A 27686-nucleotide genomic window follows, 5' to 3' on the forward strand; every position below is an offset into this window, starting at 1 on the left:
TATACCAGATTTAAAGCTTGTTTGGTAGTGATAAAATTGTTTTTTTTTAATAAATTATATTAAAATTTATAATTTTATTTTAATAATTTTTTTAAAATATATTAAATTTGTAATTTTAATATAATATAACGTCTTATTTTTTATTTATAAATATTATTAATTATATAACATATATTTATTAAATGTTAAATCATTTAAACTCCAATTGAAAAATAATTCAATTTTAAAACCTTAATTTTTATATTTACCGATTAAAAATTATACAGAATTTAAAGCTTATTTTATTTAATTATTAAATGCATATGATAACCGGTAATTGGTAATTGTTAAATACATTCGATAATTGATAATAGATAATTGTTGGTGTTAGTTAATAATAATAATAATAATAATAATAATAATAATAATAATAATAATTTATTTATATTAATCTTTTTTCTTAAATTACTCATATATTTACATATTTATTTTGATCTCTTATAAATTTAAGCATTGACCCCATAAATCAATTGATTGAGCAAAGTATTATGTGCCTATAGTGTATATTGTAGGTCTTATTTTTCTAAATTTAAGATTTAACTTTTTTTATATGAATATTAAATATATTATTTTTTTAATACACTGAATATATTATATAATTTACTTATGTATTAACCCTAAAAAAATTTGTATTCACCATTGGAAATGACTAATAAAAATATATTATATATTTTATTTTATTATTTAAATAAATATATAATTATTAATTATTTTACTGTCGGAGCCAGCCGCAAATAGTGATTCAAATGGATATGATGTAGGCATAACAGCGTTACTTATGGCTGATCCTCCACATCCTCCACAGCCTCCTCTTATTGGACCATCTACATCAGATACATCCCATACAGGAACCACTACAGAACTTGTTCAAGATCTGCAAGCAAAAATAATCCATTTGGATAAGGAACTCATAACCTTAATCAAATACAAGAGATTTGTGATGGAATTTAATAAAAAAGAATTAGAGATCAAAAAGCTAAAAAAATAATTAGTCCAAGTTGAATCAGATCTACGAAAACCCTCTCAACCTCCACCTTATGGCCCTTTCTCCTTTCAAAAGACCTAAAGTGCATTCCTGCCTTCCTCCACACCATTTGAAAATCCGTTTATACCTCCCTCTACAACCTTTTGGTTTTGGATTCTTTGGAAGAAATGCCTATGCATAATGAACATGTACTGAATTGTGTGCTGTTTGTTCATGAGTTGTTATTTGACACCATAAATATCCATGAGTCTTTTGAAACTATATCGCTATGCTGCCATTGGTTTGAATCACTCTAAGAACCTTGACAAGAGAGTCCTGAAACTTGTATAGGTAACATATTGATATAAGGCCATTAAAGGAAATTCTATAGTCGTATAATAGAGGACTGTCATGCACCAGAAAAACCATAGTTCTTCTAAGAGAAGATCTATTTCAGGATGCAGGATAAAGAAAGTTAGGAAAAAAGTGTCTGGGTGGAAATGTGAGGTGGAAGGGATGATTCCACGAATGGTGTTCATAGCACTTTGATAGTGGAAAATGTGGTTTCTAGCAAAGCTAATGATTTCAAGGACAGGCATATCTAAGTTATAGTCAAGAGGAAAGCTATGAGGAGTGAGGATGAGAAATTCAGGAGTGTTGAAGGAGGAAGCCATGAAAATCAGAGGGAAGGAGAATTGTAAATCGAGAAGGTTAATATGTCTTGGCTTGAAAAGGAGATCAGAGATCAGATTGTGTTTCCCTTTAATATGCTTGACTATAGATTTATACCTTCAGAACCAATATTTTAATCTTAGAAGCTGTGGTTCAGGTAAAACATTTACTCTTATTTTTATTAATTCAAAATATGTTTTTTTTTTAAATAATTTTACAAAATTTAATTTCACAATAATGAAAAAAAATGGTGTTGAGTGAAGATCAAACACGTGGCTCGACAATGTAATCACTTTTAGCAGGCTTTGGAGAAAGATTAAACTATTGTTAAGTAGCTTTATAAGCATATTTGTAATCAACTTAGATGTATTCAAGAAACAATCATAACACTTGCCCAATAATTTATTTTTTATTGTGGTATTTTTATTTTTTATACTTAATTTTAATTAAAATTTAAATTTATAATTTCAGAAATGATTTTATTATTTACAGTTTTCTTCTTTTTTTTTTCAAAAAATTAAGATAAAAGCACTAATCATAGGATGTACATTAAATATTAGATTATACTCTCTACTAATTAATTAAGTGTAATCATAGATTAGGTCAAAAGATTATGGGAATGATTTTTCCAGTGCCAAAGACTTTTGTCTCTCTGAATGCCTTTTGAAAAAATATTGCTTTCTCCTAAAATGCTTGTGAGAGAATCTTAATCTTTCCACCCTTTTGACCAGAAACAGTCCTTTTCTGGTTTTTGTCTTCAGCTTCCACCTCTAGATTTTACATTTCTCCACTGTTGTTTGGACTTTTCTTTATTACTTGAAGCCGTTTTATTAATTTTTTTTTTATGATACAAATATATATTTTTTATTAAACATGATTAAACTGATTTTTTCTCAAAAATCATTTTATTTGAAATAATTTTCAAAAATTATCCTAAATTTTATGAATTATGATAGAATTATCATTAAATTTAAAAATACAATATAAAATTTTATAAATTTTAAATTTTATATAAAAAAATCTTTCTAATTTTCAATAATTAATTTATATAAATCAGAATAATAATTGAATAATTCTCTTTTCTTTATATCATGATAGTAAAATTAGTTATGAATTTTTTCATATATTAGTTATAAAAAAAAATATCAGTCATATGAAATAGTAAAATAATAAATATATAACAGTTAATTAGAGAGATTTTATCTTAAAAAAATTAACTATTATTTATATTATCTTCATTTTAAATTGTTCACATTAACATGTTATTTATAATTCAGTTATTGAAAATAAAAAAAAATTTTATTGTATAAAATTTTAGAATTTAATAAATTTTGTATTATATTTTTAAGTTTATAAATAACTCTGTTACAACTTTTAAAATTTAAGGATACTTACTAAAATTTACCCCTTTTTTAGCATTGGGATAAAAATTTTAATTGAAATTATTGAAGAGCATGTGAGATATAATTATTATAAATTAGATCTCATATAAAAAAATAAATTTAATAATCATTTAATTAAATATTTATATTTATATATTTATTTAATTAATTTTATATAAATTTCTATATCAAGTAATTAATTCTTCATAACAGTCTCGCATATCTCTTGCTGGCAACGAATATGAAGAAAATAATGGGAAAGTGCAATCTCCAATTTTTATTCCTTTGACGAACTCTAGACATGGAGGTAGGTCAACCCACTACCCAAGTCCTCCAATATAGGCCTTTGCCTTAACACCCACCAACTTCCATGATATCAAATTATTTTAGACTGCCTTAAATAAATTAAATAAAATGCCAAATTCTAAAAGCCATGGAACATGCAACAAATTATGATCTCCCAAGTCCCAAATGATGTGCTTTAATTAGACAAATTCTCTATAAATCTTAAAGTCTAAAGACTCACATGACCCACCAATTTTTTCCCACAAAAAACCAAGCACATGTTTCTTAATGCCTAGTAAAAGCAAGATTAGGCTATCAAATGTGGCCAATTAGAGCCAAACAAGTGAAATTATGAACCCAAATTGAGCACAAGCATAAACATTTTGTCGGATTAAGGTAAAATTAGAGTTGTTTCAAAGTGTTTGCTTTCTTAAACGTGGCTTAAGGTTCATCGTGGTATGTGCTTAATTAAAAGGTCAATTAGTAAAAAAATTTATCTTATTAAAAAACTTATCCTATGTTACATGTCTTCACATGGGTATCCCTTAATAAAGCTATTGCAAGACATTAAATTTGTGACACGTATCTTTGACTTACAAGATTGTTCCAAATTGATAACAACTTTAATAAAATGCACTATTTAAGGTTGTGGTGTTTAGTATTATTATTTTTTTTTATCAATAATATTAATGCCTTTGCTTTCACTAATGATGGCATAAAGATGATCTCTAATGATGGTGACTTTATTTATTGTTCCCATAATTAGATGATATTACAGACACGTGTTTAGATTTCATTTATAATCTCATCATTATTTGTTCTTAATCACTTTGATGTTGCTTTGCCTTGTTGGAATAGGATGCATGCAAGGCCAATTGGAGATCCAAGGAGAAGTTTCAAGAAATGAAATTAATTAGTGCAAGTTTCATGAAAATATAATATTTATTATTCATTATGTAAATGTCAATGATTTCTAATTGGGAATGACACATCGTATATATTAAAATTTTTTTTATTTAAATTTAATTTATTACATATGAAATTATTCAATCGATAATTGAAATAAAATTCTTGTAAAAAAATAAAATTACTAAAATTAAAAGAATGTGATATAGCTAAGAAAATTCAAAGTAAATTGGCTTTTTCTTTTATCATGAAGCAGTTCTCTATAATTGCGTTTGATAAATCACCCTTTTATCATATGGTAACTTTTTTCATGTTCCATCTCCTTTATCTTTCACTCACCATAACTCGACCTTTTATCAAACGATGAAGATGACCAGCCTAGGTGTAACAATGCGTACCTGGAAAACTGTTTACCCTATGGTATCTTTTATCCCACATCGTTTAAAAAAAATGTTTAATTAAAAATAAAATATTCATATTTTAAATGTTAATTATCTGACCCTGTAATTAAGTATTGTTTTAACTTACAAAATGAAAAGCATAATTACCAAACGGAATGTAAGCACCCCAAAACAATGATTCTTCTTTCTTGACGATAACATAATTAATGGGGGCACTATTAATCATGTTCAAAATAAACTCATAAAATAATATAATGAGGGAAACATTTCCAAGCGGTTGTCTTTATCTTATATGATCTTGTTTTTTTGGAAGTGAAATTCTATTTAAAGGGACCAAATCCTCAAAATTGCCCTTAAGCCAGCCATCACCTCTCATTGCTTTACGCAACTTCTTCTTTTCCTTTCTCGTTGCTTCCATATCTATTGCTACTTCCTAAGAATGGCAATCACAAATCTATAAAAATGCTTATCAAAATGCCTAACCCAACTTCCAGATTGGTGCTTTTTGCTCTAATCGTCTGCAGCCTGCCTTTCGTTATCACCTTCAGCTTCAAATTTCTTCCACAAGTCCTCAGGTACTTCTCGATATTGCCTCAGCTTGCAATTTGAGTTTTAATTTATATATAGACTCCAGGTTTCATCACTTATAATTCTGAAAACAACTATAAAAATATGATACCTGATATGGTTTGGAATTTATGTTTTTAATTGGAATTCAATCGATAATACATAATTTATAATTCAATATAGAACTGCTTGTCTATTTCTATTATTTGAGATCTAACAGTAAGGTTTTCATTGGTTCACTTGATTATTGTTGCTTGATATTCAGTGTTTGATAAATTTCTTACTGTTAAACAATTCTGAGAAAAAGATAAATTGTTCATTATGATTAAAATTAAAAATAATAAAAATTAATTTTGTCATGGAAAAAAATTTAAGGGGAAAAGTCAAAATAGAAACATTTTAGGGGGAAAAAGTTGAGAAAAGGAAATAAAAGAATTTAATTATTTTTAATTTAAAAATATTATTTTAAAAAATTAAAATTAATCATAATTTTTTCAAAATTTAATTAAATTAATTTTTTTTAATAATTTATTTCAAACAAACAACAGAGGATTTAACAGGAGAGGAGGGAATCGGGATCCTAGGCAACTATTTTTTGAGAGCAACAAAACTCGGCAACTTCTCACAGGGTGATAACAGAAACGTTAGGGTTAGGCAAAAGTTCCTGTCGTTATGAGAATTATTATTATTTGTTAAATTTACATAGACCGTACGATTGGTGTGCTTCAGATATGAGGCAATCAAACGGTAAGTATTGAAGCACAATGTAGTACTGTAGCTTTCGGCGTCGCAGTGCTTTAATTTGTCAGTTAATTTGCCCGCCAAAATGGCCCAAATTTGACAACTCTATCAATCAATCAATCAGTCATTTGACAATAACGTAACCCAACCCAACAGTTGCTTCCTGCTTATGGCCGTGAAAAAGCGTCGCGACACGGACTCCTTACTTTTATTTTTTATAAAATTATTATTTAATTCTTATATTTTAATAAAATTAATTATATAATTTTTATATTTTAAAAAATATATTATTTAATTTTTATAAAAATTTTCATTAAATTATTTAATACTTTCATTAAATTTTTGTATTACCCATATTATCTATATTATTATTTAATTTTTTTTGAAAAAATAATTAATTTATATAATTTTAAAAATAATATTATATAATTATTTTATTTAATAAAATTAATTAATTTATATATTTTAAAAAATATATTTATAAATAAAAATATAAATTTTATTATGTGGTAATTAAATTTTAATTTATATATTTTTTTAATTTTTAATTCTTTGAATATGAATTTAATTTTATATATATATATATATATATATATAACATGAAATTTATTCGTCTTTAATGAGTTACATTGGCATGTCATATTCTTCACTTTACTGTGATTATGATTGATGGATTATACTGTAAAAGAGAAGCCAAATTTGCAAGTTGTAAATAGTTAAAAGAAGGCCAAGAATATACTGTAATAATAATAATAATATACTCGCGTGAGAACTTTCATCCAGAGGCCCAGCGCCCTCCAAGGTTTCAACACAACATCGGGGATCAGTTGTTAGAGAACGACGGCTATAAAATTATATTTGGCATTAAGTTTTAGTATTTAAAATTATTTTTTTAAATAAAATTATTATTTAATATTATTAAAAAAATAATTTTAAAAAGAGTCATTTTATTATTTTAATATTTTTTATAATTAAAATTAATTAAAATTATTTTTTAATAATTTTTAATTAATATATTTAAAAAAATAATTTTTTTAAAAGTAATTTTAAGACTGCTAAATAGGCTCTAAATAACCCGATTAGAAATTTAGATTTTGAGGAAAAAAATAATTAATGAGTATTATTTTAATAAATAATATTAGAAAGGTAATTTAAACAACTGTGTAATTATTTTAAGATTTTAATGTTTAAAATATTATAAATTTAATTTTAAATTAATATTTGGTGTTATGTAATTAATATATATTTTTTAAATAATAGCTTTAATAATAATACTAAAGACATCTTAATTCTAATGTTACTGTTAAGGTTGTGCATGATTTATGAGTTTTGAATTGAATTAAAAATTTATTTTTTCTATTTTTTATATATATCCTATAATTTAAATAATATTTTGCATAATTATATGTAATTAAGAATGTAATATATATATATTTAATTTATTTTTTATTATAAGTGGATGTAACTTAATGTCATTTTTTTAAATAATTTTAATCTAAATATATTAAATCATCTTATAATTTTTAATATATCTATTTTTAATTAAAAATTATATAATTAAGAAATATATAATTAATATATAAAAATATTAACTTCAAATTCGGTTCTTAAAAATTAAAGAATTGATAATTCTTAACTAGATTCATATCGAAACTAAAATTAAACACTCTTGTTGCTATTATTTTTAAATTTTAGATCACTTTTAAATCAAGAAATTTTAAAATTTTGAATTCATTAAATTTTAAGTAAATTCTAATTTAAATTTTTATAATAATTAAAATATTATATATATCTATATACTTAAAAGGGTTTTCATGTTTAATATTATTAATAATAATATTTTAATCCATTTATAAATTTGGTCCTTATTACATATATATATATATATATATATATATATATATATTGAATTTATTTGAATACCGTTTAGGCAAAAAAAAAAAAAAAGTATTTGAACACCGTTTAGGCATTATTAAATGATACTATGTAACCACTGTGTATGACGTCAGGGCACAGCTTAAGCATGAACTGTGTTCCCACGTTACCCAGGACAGAAACTTCATCATTACCGTAAGTAACAGTAAAAAAGAATTTCACTTTTAATATAATCAATCATATTTCAAATTAATAAAAATTGTTTAATAAATAAGTTTTATTTTAAATAATATTAATATTATTTTCATAATTAAGAAAATAAATATAAAATAAAATTAAGTATAAAATTAAGAGAATAAATCTTTTTGCTAATAAAATAAAATACGAGAAACCTAATTATTTTAAATTAAATTAAAAATAATCGTATTTTAATAATTTAACTTATAATTAATAATAAATTGAATAAATTTAAATAAGCACCAGTTTATTTATAAAATAAAAAAATAAAAAAATTTAAATTATGTTAAATTAAAAATAAAAAGATAACATATACTTTTTAATAAATCTAAAAATCAAACTTATAATTTAGCATTTTTAAGCCCATTTTCAGTTCCAACAGAAAACGGGGTCATTTTGCCTCTGTTCATCTCGTAAAAGTGCTGATTCCCAGCTGACCCTTTTCATCACACATTCACAGTCTCATTTCTAGCTGTATTTTTCCTTCAATCCAACTTTAACAACACAGGATTTTGGATTCCCTAATAATGGTTTCCTTTATATTTTTTAATTATTAAATAATAATTTCAAATAATAATAATAAAGTAATTGATATTAATTGTTATTTATATTTAAAATGTAATAAATAAAAAAATTTCTTCACCTATTTATTATAAAATTATTTACTTTTATGATAAAGAGATAGGAAAGTTAATTTCTATTTTATAGTTCATCAATTATTTATAATCATTATATTTTCATTGGATTTAAAATAATAATAATAAATAAATAAAATTAATCATAATAATATCAAAATAAATGGAAAAAGTCAAAGTTTTTTATTAAAAAAAATTGATGAAATATTATGTTCATTTAGTTTATGAATAATATATATGAATTATCTTTTTTTTTAATATCATATTCTTTATTAAAAAATAATATAATTTATGAATTATTAAAAAAATATATAATTTATGAATTATTAAAAAAAATAATATAATTGTTAGAAAACATGTGTCAGCATAATGATAGTTGTAGAAGATTGAAATTTAAAAATAGTATGAATTATTTGAAATTATTTTTAAAAAGATTAAAAGAGATAAAAAAATGTTTTTAAATGGAAAATATTTGCCCAAAGTTAGATCAATATGGGATTCTAAACGACTGTTTGCAAATATGAATAAAAATCTCATCTTTCAAGAAATTATATAATAAATGATAAATTTATACAAAATAATTTATAATTTAGGTTATGAAATACTATAAAAATTAAAGTTTAATTTATTTATTTTTATTAAAAAAATAAACTATCTTTAGAAATGCATTTTTTGTTAATAAAGTAGTTAACTTTTAGTTTGATTGAAAATTATAAAAGTTTAATCAATTATATTTTATTTTTTTATGAGTTATTTCATATAAATATAATATTTATAATAATTTAGTTAATGGAATTTAAATTAATTATTTTAATTTATTATTAATTAACAATAAATTTTAACAAAATTCCTAAAAAAATTTAAAAAATAATTATTTTATTAACAAAAAAATATATAACAAGTTAAATTATTTATCATTAAAAATTAAATGAACTAAGATGATAAATTTTAATTTAATAACATTATGGTTTGAAATTGTCCACAAATTTATGAAATTTTGAGTTTAAATATTAATTAAAGTAAAAAAATTAAATGAACTGAAAATAAATTTTATTATTCTATAAATAATCATTTATTAATAAAATAAATACCTTTCTCTTCATTATATTTATATTTATTTTATCAAAATTAGATATTTCATTAAATAGAGATGATATAAATTTAACATATAAAATTTTATATTATTATAATTTTATATAAAAAATTTAAAATAAATTAATTATATAAAATATAATAATAATTATTATTTTAATTTAAAAAATTTGATTATATTAATATAATATTTGTACTAAAAAAATTTTACAAATACTAATGGGAGACAACAAATCCTTGCGAATGAAGAGGTCAAACAAAGAGATGAAAGTCTGCTGGAGAATTAAGTGGACGAACTCATTCAACCTTTTGTTAATTAATTTAGCATTTTATATAAAATTTTTATATGAAATCAGGTGCTTTATTATATTGTTTCTTTAATTTTTCAAGGGGGAAAAAGGCCACTGGCTACTAACCTGACTAGAAATCTAAAATGGGAAAAATAAAAAACAATAAGAAGAAATCAAGGAGAGTTTCTCACTCCTCAAAGCATAAACATCTGTCCAGTGTTTGTTTGCCAAAAAGATCACTCTTCAAAACCCACTACCACTTCCAGTTCCTCTCCGCTAGCTCCTCCGTTTTCAGCAAATCCCCACCATCTCTTCTTCCCATTACTATCATTTTTAAAGCTTTGTTTTTATATATAAACTCTTCGCGCACCTTGGCATTTAATCACTGCTTCCTTTTCTTTTCTTAATCCTAGAGGAAGAAGAAACGATTGTAATATGGATGGAGTGTACGGTATGCACTCGACGGCTGACTATTCTGACGGGGCGTTGCTATCGCCGGAGAATCTGATTTTGCCTTCGGATTACCAGACCTTCCTTTCTTCCGAAACTTTCCAAAATTGGATTCCGATTTTCGTATCGGATGACCTACGCTCGGCTGCCTCGGTGATTTCGGAGTCTGATTCAATCGCACCGGAAATTCCACGAGAAGAATATTTTTCTACTTTGATCAAAGCCAAAATCGCTTCTCATCCTTCTTATCCTCGCTTGCTTCAAGCCTATATAGATTGCCAGAAGGTGAACCACTTGGAAAAAAATTATACTACTACTCTCTGGTTTCTCTCTATCTCTCTCTGTGATGATAGGGGAACAAGTAAGATATGATGCGAGTCCTTTTGTGCAAGCTAAGGGTTGGAATTGTTTCGTTTGTTACTATATCAGCTGTTTTCAGGTTTTGAACTATTTTGTGTCAGTACTGCCCAAGTACATGACAGGCACAAGAGGAAAATTTTATAGTGGTTGATATTGTGCTCTTAAATTCTAACCTAAACAGATGCAGATTACCTTCATTCTATGGTCAATCCGTAGCTATTCTACTAAGCTTTTTGAAGCAGCCGCGGGTTATACATATATGTGTGTAATTTTCGTTGGTTGTTTCTTGATTCTCGAGATCCGATGCCGAGAAAACGGTTTTCAATGGATAGCGTTTTGGGATTTTAACTTTAGAAATTATTTTCTGTGAAATATTTGATGAGAAGCTTGCGTTGCTTTAAGCTTAATTTTGATTATATTTCTTGAGGTAAAAGAAAATAAAATATAGTTATGTTTCACTCTCTTGAGTCCGAGCTTTCAATTTCGTTAATTTACCGTTTGTTTCAGGTAGGTGCGCCTCCGGAAATAGCGTGTTTATTAGATGAAATCCGGCGAGAAAATGATCTTTGCAAGCGAGATGCTATCTCTACATGCTTGGGAGCTGATCCCGAGCTCGACGAGTTCATGGTCTGTCTCTCGATTTGTGCGCTTTAGATATTTTTTTTTCCTCCTCGCTAAAATAGCTGATCGCTTCTTCTTCTTTTTTTTTTTTTTTTCTGTGAAGGAAACCTATTGCGCTGTGTTGGTGAAGTACAAATCTGATCTCGAAAGGCCTTTTGATGAAGCTACCACTTTCTTGAACAAGATTGAAATGCAGCTTCGCAATCTCAGCACGAATGCCTCCATTAGAAATTTCTCTGGTGAGTCTCCGCTCCCTCTCTCTTTCTCGTTGAAGTTTGGATGGCCGGGGTTTTCTTTATTCTCGTTGAAGTTTGTGCGAGACGTTTGTTTGTGCAACTTAACGCAAAGGAGTTGAGCAACTCTGATAAAAAAAATAGAGTTAAGCAACAAAAATACCATATAACCTTCAATTAACGTCGCTGAACTGGCGGGCGAAATCGTTTTATGTGTAAGTTGTTTAGTTTCACCGACGATACTATATGTACAAAACACACTAGCATATTGAAGCGACAACCGTTGCTTTCCTAGTCCTAGGCTACTAGTACTACTCCTAGTCTCTACCCTTCTGCTTTTCCTGCTAAGAACCACTTGTTGACGAGAAACACCAATAATGCTCAAAGAACAATGCGTACGGATTCGGGGTATGGCAATAGTAACACAAACAAACGACAAAAAAACCCTAGACATGGAAAGTGAATCTGAAGAGTTGTTTAAGGATGGCCACTGATGGGAATGATAATCTGAAAATGTTTTGTTTCTATGGAGTTTGGGATTGTTGTAGTCCTATTTTTTTTCTCCTCATTGTTTGATAAATAAAAGAGCTTGCTAAAACTTAAAAGGGCCAAGCTTACTGCAGTGGACTTTGTAACAGTTGTTAAATCTTTTCTTTTTAAGTTCAAATGCTACACGGCCTCAGTTTACTTGGATTTTGTACTCATCTTTTCTTTGTTATGTTTTCTTTTTAACTCCTTGTTTTTTTGGAAAAAAAAATCCCTTTTGCTTGTGTCAGAAAAATGAGACTTTAGGAGCTTTTGTTTTAGTGATTTTAATTTGAGACAGTTCATTTTTTGTTTTTTATTTTAATTTTCAGAGTTCAGTTAATCGATGCAATAGATAGTGGCTTGATTGGATTGACTACAGTGGCATCTGATAATTTATTTCCAGAAGACAATTATATTCTAACCAAGTTGATGCTGCTTTCTAGTTATATACATGAGTCCTGACGTCTGATTGTCTATTTCAAAAGCCAATTCTTAGGTGTTTGAGTATTTGAAAACCTTCTGGTGCAAAAACTTGAAGAGTTCACCCAACATCTCTTAGCTCCCTAATTACGGCAGCTTAGCTGATAACTCATGCTTCTAATTTGAGCATTGATCAACAACACTGGCATTTCTGAAATCAAATTGTCGTGGAAAACCAAAGGATGTACACTTAAATCAGATACTGGCTTAAATTAAACTCCTTTTTATTTTGTCTTAGTCCATCACTATTTTTGCCTTGCCAAGGATGGTGGTCAAACATAAACTATGACATGGTTGGGTGAAAAATGATATGATGTTAAGCCTAGAACTGGTCATACCTGCTTAACATAGATTCTTAACATCTAACAAACTTTGTTTTATTCTCAACTTTTCATATTGGTATCCCAAAGAAAAATAATGTTTTTTTTCCCCTCTCTCTCTCTCTTGAGAAGAAAAAAGAAAAACCAGTTTCTTCAGCATTTCAATTAAGATGAGTTCAGTTAAAACAAAAATTAAGATGAGTTGAGTTTTGCCTATGACGTGGCAAAGAGGTGCTGTCTTTTACATAGAATGGAACACGGTTAGATCATTAGATGTCATTTATTGCTGCTTATGTATACTCATTGCAGTAATATGTTGCTTTAAGTTATGAGTCAAGTGGTGGAAAGTTGAAATCTATACTTCGCAATTGAAAAGAATTTCTATTCCTTAAAACAAAATGAGAGATTTTGCAAAGCAACATTTTATCAGTGGAATTTTGTTTCTTTTTTCATCAAGTCTTGTATCAAGTTGCTTTAATCTTAATCTCAAAAGTAAGAAATTTACCTCCAAAACTTTTTTATTAAACATCCCAAATATACCTTTAGCTTCATCAATTTGTTTTTTGGTATCTTGAAATTCCTTGATTTGATTCCGTTCTTTTCATTTCTGTCTTTCACTTTCTTTGGTAGTCAATGTTATAACAAAACACCGAGGTTGATGGAATTTGCATTATGTTGTATCTTTCAACGGACTTGTTATAAAATAGATGGGAGCTATCGATGGGTGATGGTGTCTGATTTGTTTACTTTAAATAGCTTCAAGTTCCAGTAGGACATAAGTCATATTAGGTGTCAGAATATTTAAAATTTAGGGCTGCCTGACCTCTACGCCAAAGTTTGTTGCCTCTCATGGTAATATCTTCTTGGAACTTGCATTAGTTTTGAGAAAATCATGATACTGTTAGAACCCAAACCAATTCTATTATATAGTTGGTTTATCTTATCCATCCTCATCATCAACAATAGATTGGCACTTGCCAATATAATGTGGAGCTTGATGATGAACAATTCCCACGTTGCCTGTTTGTGATCCATGTCTTTTTTGATACTATTAAATTCTCATAAACTTCCTATCTAGGCTGTAGAACTGTCTGACCAATTTTCATTGACTGTTGAGAAGTACAAGTGGAGCTGGAACAAATCGCATTTGTTCATTGCTTTAGTACTTCCTTTAATAATTTGGATGAAAAATCTATCACAAGGAAAAGCTGCTATTGTTTCCATTCACATGGAAGTCCAAACCACCATCGCTTGATTTCTTTATGAAAACTTAATTAGCATGGGTGTTTAGCAGCCTTAGTTCAAAATTAGATAATGGTTAAGTTTTCATAAAAAAATCAACTGGTGGTGGTTTTATGGATCCCTCTCATCTTCATTAGTATTGGTTGGCAACTGGCTTTGTTTTCCTTGGAAAGTACAAATTACTTTTTTGAGTAATGTTCTCATCATTATTTATTTAGCCTCTTTTGTACTTTGTTTTCAAATCTTCCTAGCCGTGGATTCTCCATGATCTGCTCTGTGAAATTAAGATTCTCTCTTAGTTACTGGAAAAAGAAAATGACTAAGATTCTTAATAAGTGCGGCCATAATATATAGTTGTCCGCTTGAACATATTGAATACTCTGCATGCATTCATGTGCCTGGATTGTGTTAAGGTGCGAATATGCCAGCTGCTATGATTATTAAACGCTCATATTCAGTGCCTTAAGTTTATGTTTTGATTGTATAACTGGACTCTTACTACATTTAGGTTTCTGGTGTCTGGCTGATACTTCTGTGTTCCCTTGAATCTTTTTTCCTGCCCACTAGTCCCATATGGTTTAGTGTCCTAAGCACGTGAGAATGGCTTATGTCCAACGCAACTTGTTGCCTAGTGTTTTTTTTTTTTTTTTAATAAGCTACTTGTTGCTTAGTTGTGCTAAAAGAATCCATTCTACCATATTTTGTGTATTCAATGGGAAGGTATTTAGTTTAAGTTAGATTATATTCTCAGTGTTTGTTCAAACTGTATGCTTTCATGAGGCGGGAAAATGTACCCTTTGATAGCAAAAGAAAAAAAAAAAAAAAACTTAATAGTCCATTTCCAAATTTTCTAGAAGTTCTTGTATAATTTTCTGTAGTACTACACACAATGGATAACAGACAAGTTAATGATATGAAATTTTTACATTGTTAGATGTAGAGTATGTGAAAGAAGTTTCAACAACTAAGTTTTAATTAATATAAAGTTTTAATTAACATGATTATAATTAATTGAACTTGATTATATATATATATATATATTTTTTTTTTTTCATCATTCAACTTTGTTTGAACAAAATGCATAAGCAGAATTTACTTACATCCTTCGTGGTCTTCCATTTTGCACTTGCCTTGGTTTTGACTTTTGCACTTTTAAACATAGTTCTTGTGCTTTTTTTTTTTTATTGCAATTTTATATTTTTATTAATATCGGTTTCCATGGGCATGTTACATGGAAGTTGTGGACTTTGAGATGGCGAGCAAGATTAAATACTTGGCTACTATCGTTTCTAAAGAATATCCTTGCACGTATTAAGGGGGAAGAGTATTGTTTGGTTTAGGTTTTGTCAAGAATATATGCGCCTTCTGAGCAAAAACTAATAGGGTATGCGAAAATATTTAGTTTGCTTAATTGAGATTGCATGTCTGATTAGGGTTGTTGAACAAGAAGGATGTGTACACTTAAAACCTGAACATGGACATGGCGAGTATTATTGTGGTAGATTGAAAATTTTGTTATAAACTGTGTATTGTAGGGTGAGGTTAGTCACTAGTCATTAGTAAAGATGGTTAGGGAAGACTTTATGGCTCTTTTGCCCGTGTAGGGCGGGTGATCGGAGTTCAAATGGTACTCCCGCAGATTTCGCTGTCAACCGGTTTTTCGCCCATGTAGAATAGAGAGAGAAGGAAAGAAGGGCAGAATTCATGAATCAATGTGCCTTTTGTGTCTTTCCCTACGCACTACAGAGCTGTACCTGCTACCACTGCGCCTGTTAAGTGCGTAGTGGTAGTCATTTCCATTAGCATTAATTTGTTCCCTTGTGGGTCTCTGTGCGCTTGATGGGCACCGCACGTGTCTGAGTCTTTTAGCTTGGAACTTGGGTTAATAGCGGGTCCCAGAAGATAGCCATTTGTTTCTTTCTAGATACATTTATAACATTTTTTTTTTTTTTATCCTTCCGCCACTCTTAGAAGGGTAGTGTCTCGCCGCTCGCCAGAGACTTCTGCTTCAGACTATCGCTGTCATCCTAAATCCATTCGGTGCCATATACACCAACTCCGTTTATTTCAAATTATTAATCACTTTTTTTAAAAAAAAATAATAGTTCATTCATTATCTATTTAATATATATTAAAAAATAAGACTTATTCATTTTAAATAATTTAATAACATAAATTATTACTTTTTAATATAATTACCTGGAGGTAGGTGTATAGGATAAGTCTTTTCTTGTATTATGAATGTGTATGTTTTTTAGAATTAATTATAAAAAAAAATATAGCGATATAAATAAAAGATGTATTAAAAAAATAAAAAAAATTAATTTAACTATATTAATTTTTTTTTAAGCCCTTTTTTTTTGTGCAGCGGGATAGAGTATTTTTTTATTCTTTTTAAATCGCTGGTGGTGACTTGCATAATTTGTTTCAATTCTAATGGTTTTTTATTATGTCAGGCTTGTGGCGATGTAAAATGCTATCCCTGAAAATGTCATTAGCGAGCTTGATTTATAAAAGAGAAACTATTAGAAAAAAGAATTTAAAGCCTTATTTTTAAAAAACAAAGATGTAGACCAAGTTATCTGTAACCAGATCCAGAATTTTCACGTCCATCATAATTTGTTTGGAAATGGTAGACCTAAGTAGTGCACGTGTATAGTCTTTGTGAGGGCTATTTTTGTCATTGACATGGGAGTACGGCTTCCTTGTTTTTTTATTTTTTTTATTTCATGAAAATGTAGGTTCTGGTTTTAGCTCATTATACGTATTGGTCCGTCCAGACTCCAGAGTAAAGTTTTCATGTGTAAGAGATCTCTCCTTTCTCTGGACTGGGCCTGACGAGTGGGTAACTTTATTTTATATTTTGAATAATGTAATAGTTAGAGCTTTTCTCACTCTTCTTAAAGTTTGATTTGATGGCCGCACCATCCTTTCTACTGTGACTGGAGTCTCTGACAAACGACATAACCAGACGCTACCTGCAGACTGGTTGCGGAGACTGGGAAGTGCAGCCACACTGGTCCCTTCACTTCCCTTCGGTCAAATCTAATCTCCATCCCATTGATTGTCAAAGAGTTTTAGGTCGGTCCCAACCCTAGCATTTCACATTTCTCCTTGTTGAAGGTTGTAGCACATCTTCGACAAGTAAGTAAACAAAGAAGGGTTGTAGCGTGTGCAAGTGCAAGTGCAAGTGCATGTGCATGTTAGGAGAAATTGCATGAATTCTTGAATTTTGACTGTTATGTTCATTTGCATGCTTATCAAAAGAAAGAAAAAGGGTATTCATTTTCTCAAGTGGTTTTTAAATTGCACTTAATCAAATTCAATGAGCATGTAACTGGCGGGCGTGGTATTTTTTCTTTTGTAGTTTTGTGCCATTCCATTACCAGTATTATCATTGATACCATGTATATAAATGTATAGTTCTTTCTATAGGACCTTTTAATATTCCATTTTGTCCTGCCTTTTAATAGAGCATTTCTCAAAGTTTGTAGTTGGGAATGTTACCAAGGAATATCAGGGCTCTTAAATGATAATAATGAAGTGGGGTTTTCTGCTGTTGTCCCTTTAGATGACATCTTGTAATTTAGTCTTCATGCGGTTAGGCTTTTAGGGTTTTTTTCTTTTTATTAAACAGTAAATCTACTTGAACAAAAATAAAGGAAAATTAGTTTTAATAGTAATATCTTTTGTTCCTTTGCTTTTGTGAATTAAATTTCATATTCTCATATATCCATTATCATTATTATTTTTGTTAAAAAAAATTAGAAAATATATTATTTAAGAAAAGAAAAGGTGGATCATAGCCAACTAAGCATAAAGATTACCTAAATATGCTGATTCTAATTGGTTTTGATTCGACAACTCAAAGTTAGATATATTGTTTTCCTAAACACAAGTTATGTGCCTTTCCACTGTGTTGAGAAGACTGGTCTTTGAGTTGGCCTCCAGAATCATATTCTTGGAAATAAAAATAGCTACTTGTAATGTAAATAATGAGCTTGGAAATCTGGGTGCATGCTTAGCTCTGCATTGACCAGGGGTTAAAAAAATTGTGCAAAATGTTTTAGGCTGTCCATTTACTTGCTGCATGTACAGACTAGACAATTCAAGAATTTCTTACTTTTGTGATTATTTGTTCTAGATGAAGGTGCACAATCATCAGGAGAGGAGTTGAGTGGAGGAGAATTAGAGGTACATGAAGATCAACCAAGCAATGAAGACAGAGATCTTAAGGATAAACTTCTGCGCAGGTTTGGAAGTCACATTAGTACGTTGAAGCTGGAGTTTTCCAAGAAGAAAAAGAAAGGAAAACTACCCAAGGAAGCAAGACAAACCCTTCTTGAATGGTGGAATGTTCACTATAAATGGCCTTATCCAACTGTATGTATCTCTCTTCTCGGCTGTACATGCCTGCCTATGAACCTGTGTTTTGAAGACATTGAAAACAGTCCTACTCAAATTAAGGATTAGCGAGTTACCATGGATATGTATGTGTTATTCTTAATTTTATGTTAATTTTAAAAAACACGAAATTAGACACAAATAAAATGGTTATAAAATGTAACATGAAGAAGTGCGTCATAAGTAGAAAAATTTTCAAGTTTCAAGATAGATATTTATTCAGGCAAAGTGCACTGAATGGTTAAAGCTTGGGATTGCAGCTTGAATGTCCTCTATGTAGTGCCTAGTAGGAATTGAAACAAGGTTTTATTGATACATATGAAAGCTATTTTCCTCTATATTATGGAAATAAATGAGGCAATTTGATCTTTTAAAGCATAAAATTGCATTTGTTTCATTCCACGTTACACTTTGATACCTCTTTTATGCAAGTAAAGCTTGCGAAGAACTTGTATATTTGGCTGCTTATATAGCCGTTACTTTTTTTGTGTGTTTGTAAATGATTGTAACTAATGTATAAAAATAATTGCTACATATATAGAACTCTCTTAACATTTGACATGATTTTAAAATTGTAGTGGTGATTTATTTTTTAACCATCCAGGAAGGTGATAAGAGGGCGCTGGCGGACTCAACTGGACTAGATCAGAAGCAAATTAATAATTGGTTTATAAATCAAAGGAAACGACACTGGAAACCCTCAGAGAACATGCAATTCTCTGTCATGGATAATCTTTCTGGACCTTTCTTTACTGAAGATTGAGTTTCACATGCATTCTCAAACCTAATAATTTGTGTTAGCCTCCAGTATATTCTGCAATGCAAACTTCAGTGGCATTGAAATGCTTATGTCCCTTGGAAAAAAGAATGGGGTAAAAATTAATTATATTTTGGCCATGTACATTCTCATTTACGGACGTTGATACTGAAATGCTTACATAGTTTGTATGAATAATATCTACCCAGGCTTGATGGTCTGAATTATTCCTCTTCTGTATATGTTCATGTAGTTTTCAAGGGAAATTTGGTGCATTTGATTAACGTGGTTGCACTCTTGCAGATGTACTGAGCAAGATTAATTTAAATGCGGTTAAAAAAAATGATTAAATTTTTTTTTTTGGTTATTTTAATAATTTTTATGACAAATAGGTCCTAAAAATAGCAGTAGAATGAAGAGGAAGTTTTATGGGTGGAAAGGAAATCATATTGGGAAAAAGAATCTCAAATCAACTTGATTTCGTAGGTGTGTATTTCAGATGATAAACTTGTTGTAATTAACCTCATGGATTAGTGTAATAATTTTCACAAATAAATTTGTTGTATAGTTATTAATTAAGATTTGAATATTGGGGTTAGAACAAAAAAATATATATGTTCCTCTTTTATAAATTTTGCTAATGTCAATGTGAATAATATGATAGTAAATGAACTCAAGGTCAGTAAATAAAAAAATCCCAAAAAAAGGGAGTACATGGTCCATAAATATGATAATGCCTCTTGGCATTGGATACTACTTAAGAGGATCTCTATTAAGATTGTTTCAATGATGCTACAGTAATTAAGCGATCCTGTTCTGAAATTAACATTATGGAAGGCAGGATTTAAGGGGGCCCAAGACTTGACTCTCAGTCGATACCAATTCAAAGTAATGAAAGATTTTTCTGTGACCAACAGAAAGTGGGGGATAATTACAAAGTGCGATTATAATTCTGAATTGAACTCATATTCCAAACAACTCTTCTATCTTCCTCCTCCAAAACCAGAGTCATTAACCAACTAGCTCAAATTATAGTGGCCTCTATACACATATCTAATTGAAAAGAATTTGAAATTTCATATCACCCCACCTTTTTTTCCTTCCCCAAATGGGCATGGATTAATCATCAAAAGACACATATGCCATCTTTCACAAGGAGAGAACAAAAATGATGAATGATCAAATGGGTTAAGTGAGATTCTCTAAACAAAACATTAAAAAGAAAGAAACAAAAAAGTTTTAAGTTAATTTGTTTGCTTGCATCAAAGAAAAACGGAAATAAAAATGCATGAGTGGGTAGTCCAAGTGGGTATTATTGGGTGCAATTCTGAGGGGGAGATCACTGTGTTTGGACATAAGATCCTATCATAGAGGAGCACAAAATTAATATTAAAATAGTTGCACTTTTCCACTTCAAATCACATAGCTATACAGGAAATGCCACGCTTTATTTCATGTCGATAATGGGAATAGTGTAGAAATCTCCTCAAGATTGTAAAAGAAGAGATGATAGGGACATAACTATAAGATCGCATTCATATCACTTTTTTCACTCAGCATAATTAACTTAAATTAATTTGAATGATAATTTAATTTTCTATCTATTTATAATCATTAAAATTTATGAAATAATTTATAAAAGTGTTTGCTATTGTATAGTGTTAATTGTACCATATTGGTTATATAATAAAAGAAGGATGGTTGATTTTGATTGGTTTGGTGGGAGTCAATTGGCTATTAGTGGCTCTGGCTCACAACAAAGGCACACCACAGCTGGCTTTGTTGCTAGAAAATATGGGATTTAGTGGGATTTGTTTGGAAGGAAATGGTTGGAGATTAGCATAAGTTAGTGGATCCACTTATGCAATAGAAAAGTAGAAAGACTCCAATAAATCTAAAGCAAAGCACCAAAGAAAAGTAGCATCTTTTTCTATATTGACATTAACATCCTTCTCCAATTGCTAAGATGGTCATCAAATGGAGACATCTGCAAGTTGTTAGGAAACCTTTCCAATCACAGCAGCTTTTAATAGTGAAATTTTAATGGAAAAGTAAGGGTTGTTTAGGATAACAATGAATAATATAGTCTCTTATTTCATGTCACCTCTTCTCAATCCCAGCTATTTAAGGCCCCAAGCAAAGGAGTAACCCCCCCACTTGGCCTCAATTAGAGCCCGTTGGATAGTATATAACAAAGCTATCAGTTTCCTGAATCCATTGGATAGCATGTAACAAAGCTATCAGTTTCTTGAATCTGATAGGTATAGTGGTCTTTTTTCAAGAATCCATCCTTGGGTCTCGAACAGCTTGGGGGCTTGGAGAGAGGAATTCCACAACCTCCTTCAAAATTCCAACAGTTTGCCTGTGCATAGCCATGACCAAGTATCGCACAGATAAAGAAGTGTAAGCAAGCAGAGTGTTTTGGCTAATGCCTGGTAGACCGGCAAGTCACAGAACGGCAACAGGCTCGGTTTATGAGTCTTTTATGGCTTAATTTCTTGTTCTTTTCTCTTGTTTTAATGTAGTTTCTTTCTTGCATGATAATAAAAGTCTGTTTCAACAGAACCTCAGCCAGAGCTTGTGGTTGAGCTTTGTTTGTTTGCTATTGTAAACTGATCATTTTCTCCAATCCAGTAGACAATAATTTGATCATCTCTCTCTCCTTCTTCATGCATGTGTGCGCCAAGCAATTTGGATTTATTAATTCCAACAGCGCTTTAACCAGTTATGGAAGGATAGAGCCATGGTTTCCTTCTTTTCAATTGCTAATTTCTATCAGTTGCTTCTGTGATAAGAAAGCATTTAACTTGCAGGATGGAACCGTCCATTCAACTCAAATCACCGACTGTTCTTTGTCTAAATCTGAAGCAAAATTAATACAAATTGCTTCCCAGTGTGAACTGAACATGAAGAAAGAAAGAAACAATTTCAAAGGATACAGACGTTGGCCTCGTGACCTTAGTTTTTCCTTGAGAGAGCCATTATCATCCACTTCTGAAAGACTTTTCTTGAATGACATCATCTTCCATTATAGCCTTAGGTTGCGTACGCTAATATAAAGTAATTAAATTTTCTGCAACCCCACTTGTCAAATTCCAATAGGTCAAATTTTAGTAAAGTATAGACAAGTGATGACCGAGTTGACAGCAAAGCAATTGAGCTGCCCCCAACTCTGCCTTCAGCTAGCCAATACATTACATTCAAAATAAAAAGATTTGCAATCACAGCAAAATTTATAATTTCCCATCAAAATCCCAAATGAGGAAAGACCTTTATTGATTGGTAAGTAAAATGTACATGGTGACCTTTTGAATCTGCATGACTAAATCAGCCGCTTTGTTTAATACAAACTCTACATACCCTGCATTGACACACAATTCTCTGCCTAAATGGACGCCTAAATGAAAAAATTAGGGGAAAAGGCAAGCCAGAAACTCAAAGCTTTTACTAATCGGTACTTCTCACAATGCATCAACATAATTTTCTAGTCCTAACCTAAAAAACTTTTAGTTGAGATGATAAGATAGGTAGAAAAGATCTAAAGAATAACAAATTATTGTAAGACACATGATTTCTGCACAACTCTATTCAGATTCTCCAAGATCCCCTCCCAGCCTTCAAGAGTGAAGCATATAATAATTCATTCCAAGTATCTGGCACTCCAGGCAAGCACCAATGACTGCAATCTTGAGATCGCTCAGCAGCAATTTGTTCTTCTGCTGTCTTGTATTGCATTCTGTAGATGGAAGGGTGCCCATCTTTTCTGTAATCTGTCAGCCTGCTTATGTTTAAATATATAACTGGACTTTTCATATCTAGAAGCACGTGCTCAAAAGCTCTCATTTTGGAAGGGTACTTTGCTAAGTAAGCTGCATTAAATATTGGCTCTGTTTCTTTGTGACACTGCCCTCCTGAATTCCACTGTCCACCTCTGTGACCACATCAAACACATGAGAAACATTTTTCTCCATCACATATGACATGGGCAAAGAATAAGAGAAGAAATTCCCCCTTTGGGTTCTCATGAAGTAAACACTAATTCTTGCCAAGAAGCAGCTGCAAGCTCCCATAGTTATTCCTCTTACCATTCATATAGATTAAAACCAAAGAGAAATTACAATATCAGTTTTGAGATAGAATTCACTTTGCCAAGGAGACCTAAAAATGCTAAACTTCATGATAGACAACTTGTAAAATCTATTTCATTTGAAAAGTACAAGTTTATGGACCAAGTACTTCAGATAGAAGTAGATGAACGTTCACAATTAGAACGAAAGTACGAATATGAAACTATATTAACAAAATAAAAGGAAAAAATAACAGACAAGGTATTCAATCACAATCACAAGCAAAGCAGAGTGAGAAAGCAATCCCACACCTGAAATGGGTAACTGAGTATCCTCTGAAAAAAACAAGGGTTTGATTGCTGTCTATGTTCTTGTCAACCCATCTGGCCCAAGTCAGAAGTGCTCTCCTATATGCTTCCAAGACCTTGAGCCTTGGGTGTACATAGTTACCTTCTTGATAATAGTCTTCTCTATTAAAGGATAACATATATTAAGAAATTGCAATGAGGTTAATTCCTTGATTGAAAATGCAATTTGTTACATATAAAAACATGAACAGTAATTTGTAACACAGCACAGGAAATGTCAAGGTAAAGATAGCATGAAACTCTGAGATCATGACACTACGAATTTATGGTTCTTGAGAATGTGTGACCTACACAAACACTAAGCCATCGAATTTTAACAAAACAAAACAAAACAAAATGGCACTCACCCTCTAGAAGTTTTCTCATGGGTCCACCAATGACCTGTATTGAAAACTATGATGTCAGCATCTTGATACATTTTAGTTGCATGGTCCATCAAGTCCAACCTCAAGGTCTCAAATGTTCCATTTTTATTATTGAAGGATGATTCCCTAACAAGAAATGGAGAACCAACAAAATCCACCGTACAGTTATAGTCCTGCAGAGACAGCAAAATATGGCCTATTAGAGTAACGGAAATTAAATAAACATTTTATTGGAAGAAACTAAGGAAACGTGGTAACTTTCCTCAAATCTAAAAGCATAGAAGCCTTTCTTTTTGAATTCTCTCCTTCCAGAGATCTCATAGACTCTTTTCTTGTTTCTGATGCTATGGCGAAGGATGCATACAAGGGACTCCCACATGTTCCGATTCAGTGAATCCCCAACAAAAACCAACTTCTGTCCTCTTAACCTCTCCAGAAAATCAGTTGCATTCAAACTAGATGGCAACGGTAATCATTAAACAGAGAAAGAAAAACCTTCGTATATTTTTACTACATGTTTAAAATGCTGAACATTCCATGCAAAGATTCACACCTGTATTCGAAAAGTTGACCATAATACTCCATGAATCTTTACACGATAACAACTTGGTCTTTAATGAATAAGTCAATTCAGAAGTGTCTAAGAATAATTATATATTGCTTATTTGATTAAAATATGCTTGCAATCATGTATAAACCACATGCATTAAGTCCAAATGAGTCAAACATATAATCTTTAACTTGAAACTTGAAGATTAAGTGACTATTCCATCCAGCATTAAATCTTCCCACAGGGCAGTAGCTGAACATAGGTTATGATTACAAAAGATCATTAGTTCCATCTTTTTGCTATCAACCATAGTTTAAGCATCCTAAGCAACTTTAGATACCTACAGAACTTGGCGTGTGATGATAATTAGTCCAAGTGCACCAGTCAACACACCCAACAAAAACAATAGCCTTTTAAAGTCAAACGTTCGAAGTTTGTATGACCAACTTGAAATGAATAGTCTTTTTATTTCATTTTATTATCATTCTTTGCAGAGAACCATTCAGAATTGAATCTATTTTTCCTTCCATTGAAAATGTAAAACAGCTAATAATAATAATAATAATAGCAGCAAAAGCATTATAGTAGAACATACCTTGGGATGTTACACTCATTTGGCTGCCATTTCCATTTAACAAATCCATCATCGGGCCTCCCATTAAGATAACAATTAAAATCCCTATCAATATGAGGACAAGAGCCTGCAGGATAGTAAGGCTTAGAATCATCCTTCACCCACCGCCCATCGAATATGTTGCATGTCTCAAAACTTGCATTTTGATTTTCTTCTTCTCCACCAGGGTATATACCAACTTCTTTGTGTAACAAATTGCCCTTATCGCTATATTTAACAACTGTATTGTTTTCAGTACTGGAATTTGTTAGAGACTTCCCAGCGGTACTTATGTTTGCATCCTTACATCCATCGCCAGTGAGGCTAAAATTCCTAATTAGAATTCCTTCTTCACCAGGCAAGTTTACGTTCTTTACCGTATCAGAAAAATTACCCAAATGGGTACCGTCTAAAACACTTCCATTCCCACTAGGATCTGAGATATTTCCACCTTTTGCTTCCTGGGTTTGCTCTAGAACTGTGCCTTCGTCAACTGTCATGCTTCTATTTTTAACATTTTCAGTTGAATTTCCCAAATGGAATTTCTTTACTAAGACCTGGACCTGTGATGCATCCGCATCAGGGGCTTTTGCAATCAAATCCTCAGAACTATACGTTTCCTTAGCGCCAGTATCATTACTAGTAACAGAAGAAGGTAGATGAGTAGTTGGAAATGAGAAACGCCATGAAACAAAAGAAGAATTGACACTAACAGTATTGAACCCCTGAAGTAAAGGCGCGACTACACGACCCTTGAAAGAATTACTAAACAAAAGCAGAGAAAGTATAATAAGAGAAGCACCAATCCACAAAACAAGGCCAGAAACGACCTTTCTTCTGGGTGAAAGTACCTGGTCTGGCAATGCAAGTTTCTTAGGATCCATGATTGAACAGAGAAAGCAAAAAAAGCATGCACCTGAGAGGAATCGGAGCTTAAAAGGGAGTGGAAAATGTGAAGAAGGAATGTGGAAAGAGAGTTGATAATGGTCCGGAGATCACAAAGAAGAAGTTTGGAGTGACATTCTTGCGCTTGTTTGGATACACATCAGAAGAGAGAATACAGCAGAGAAAGGTGAAAGCGTTGAACATAGGAGACGAAAGAGTTTTTTTGTCAAATAGTAGACTACAGAATTACCAAGAGAGGGAACTGCATTTACACAATTACCAGAATGCCCCTACACATTTGATTTTTTTAAAAAATTATTTTTAAGGTATATCCAGGCTAGAATTTCTTTCTCATGCTGTTTCTCCATCAAATTTTCTTGATGTTGAATTGAATAGAAAAGGAAATTTTAAGATTTGAGCACAATTTTATATTATTTATATTTGTAGGGGCAGTTTGGTCATTCAAAGAGTTCCATTGTAGATTTGGTTTTGAACAGTAGAAGACAGAAGCACCAGGCGGATCTAATCACCGCTGACACGTGGCGTCTTCACGTCGACATGAAATATCAAGAGCCTGTGCCACTTTGGAGAGCACGCGGGGCATGTGCTTCTGTCACCGACAGATAGAGCCAGTGCAGTGGTGCTTGCCACCGCGAATCTGATCCATTGAGTAAGAGACACACGGCTGTGAATGATTTTCGTGGCAGGTGCACCATGCATTCACTATACCTGAACTTTTCCCTCTCCACAGTCGGCTCCAATAAGGTAGAAGTCTAATTAATCGCTTAAAATTTATATTAATTGTAATTATTTTTTGAAAAAAAAATATACATAATAATATTTAAATTATTAACCCAATAAATAGTTTATTTTTAACTGAATTGAAGAGGCCAATCTAATAATCATACATGAAAAATTAATTTGTAATATTACTTTTATTACAATATCAAAAAAAATATATTTGATATAAAATTTTACTAATAAAAATTAATTTGAGAATTTAAGACTATTCTTTTAAATTTAATTATTGTTGTTACAAATTAAAAAATTGTGTATATGATAAATAAATTTTAAAAAATAATTATAATTATAAATAGGAGTGTGCCTTAAAAAAATCAATTTAATACATTTCAACAAAGCATATAAAGCAATTTATATATTTGGCCAAAGAAAAAAAAGAACAAATTTGTGGTAGCATTAGCATTACCCACAGGTAAAAATCAAGCACACTAACTGAATTTTGGCAATTTAAAAAGGGCCCAATAACTAATGGGATTAGAGCATATTCAACCTCCAACATCAGGATTTCCAGGAGGGCTGGACTTGGTTCAGCCATGAAGCAGCAGCACAAAGAATG

General features: G+C 30.4%; 2 protein-coding genes across 5 annotated transcripts; one reads left to right on the forward strand and one right to left on the reverse strand.

Moving 5' to 3' along the window:
* The first annotated feature begins 10202 nt into the window (after window positions 1-10202).
* LOC110673649 (homeobox protein knotted-1-like 6) lies at window positions 10203-19765 on the forward strand. 2 transcript variants are annotated; one of them, XM_058149720.1, is made up of 5 exons: window positions 10203-10821; window positions 11404-11523; window positions 11621-11756; window positions 18465-18810; window positions 19329-19464. In XM_058149720.1, the coding sequence occupies exons 1-4, from the start codon at window positions 10522-10524 to the stop codon at window positions 18791-18793; spliced, it is 885 nt and encodes a 294-aa protein (XP_058005703.1). In that variant the 5' UTR covers window positions 10203-10521; the 3' UTR covers window positions 18794-18810; window positions 19329-19464. The 2 variants fall into 2 exon arrangements, with proteins under 2 accessions (XP_058005703.1, XP_021692475.2); XM_021836783.2 differs by having other exon boundaries at window positions 10209-10821; window positions 18465-18703; window positions 19329-19765.
* Window positions 19766-22740: 2975 nt separating this feature from the next.
* LOC110673670 (protein trichome birefringence-like 2) lies at window positions 22741-26693 on the reverse strand. 3 transcript variants are annotated; one of them, XM_058149716.1, is made up of 5 exons: window positions 25427-26689; window positions 24542-24736; window positions 24264-24452; window positions 23860-24018; window positions 22741-23412 (listed from the first exon to the last, which is right to left on the reverse strand). In XM_058149716.1, exons 1-5 carry the CDS (start codon window positions 26326-26328, stop codon window positions 23070-23072), a joined length of 1788 nt encoding a protein of 595 aa, XP_058005699.1. In that variant the 5' UTR covers window positions 26329-26689; the 3' UTR covers window positions 22741-23069. The 3 variants fall into 3 exon arrangements, with proteins under 3 accessions (XP_058005699.1, XP_058005701.1, XP_058005700.1); XM_058149717.1 differs by having other exon boundaries at window positions 23198-23561; window positions 25427-26692; XM_058149718.1 differs by lacking the exon at window positions 23860-24018 and having other exon boundaries at window positions 25427-26693.
* Between the last annotated feature and the right edge of the window lie 993 nt (window positions 26694-27686).

The sequence above is a fragment of the Hevea brasiliensis genome, chromosome 7, assembly GCF_030052815.1.
Source record: "Hevea brasiliensis isolate MT/VB/25A 57/8 chromosome 7, ASM3005281v1, whole genome shotgun sequence".
In the NCBI taxonomy this organism is placed as follows: domain Eukaryota; kingdom Viridiplantae; phylum Streptophyta; class Magnoliopsida; order Malpighiales; family Euphorbiaceae; genus Hevea; species Hevea brasiliensis.

Bases quoted from the DNA above. Each gene is read 5' to 3' on its own strand.
- LOC110673649 (XM_021836783.2), top strand. From the start codon at position 10,522: ATGGATGGAGTGTACGGTATGCACTCGACGGCTGACTATTCTGACGGG. The intron at 11,524-11,620 runs GTCTGTCTCTCG...TTTTCTGTGAAG, and splicing joins CCGAGCTCGACGAGTTCATG to GAAACCTATTGCGCTGTGTT. The intron at 18,704-19,328 runs GTATGTATCTCT...TTAACCATCCAG, and splicing joins ATAAATGGCCTTATCCAACT to GAAGGTGATAAGAGGGCGCT.
- LOC110673670 (XM_058149716.1), bottom strand. From the start codon at position 26,328: ATGGATCCTAAGAAACTTGCATTGCCAGACCAGGTACTTTCACCCAGA. The intron at 24,737-25,426 runs GTATGTTCTACT...GTTGCCATCTAG, and splicing joins AATGAGTGTAACATCCCAAG to TTTGAATGCAACTGATTTTC. The intron at 23,413-23,859 runs GTGTGGGATTGC...ATGTGGTCACAG, and splicing joins TACTCAGTTACCCATTTCAG to AGGTGGACAGTGGAATTCAG.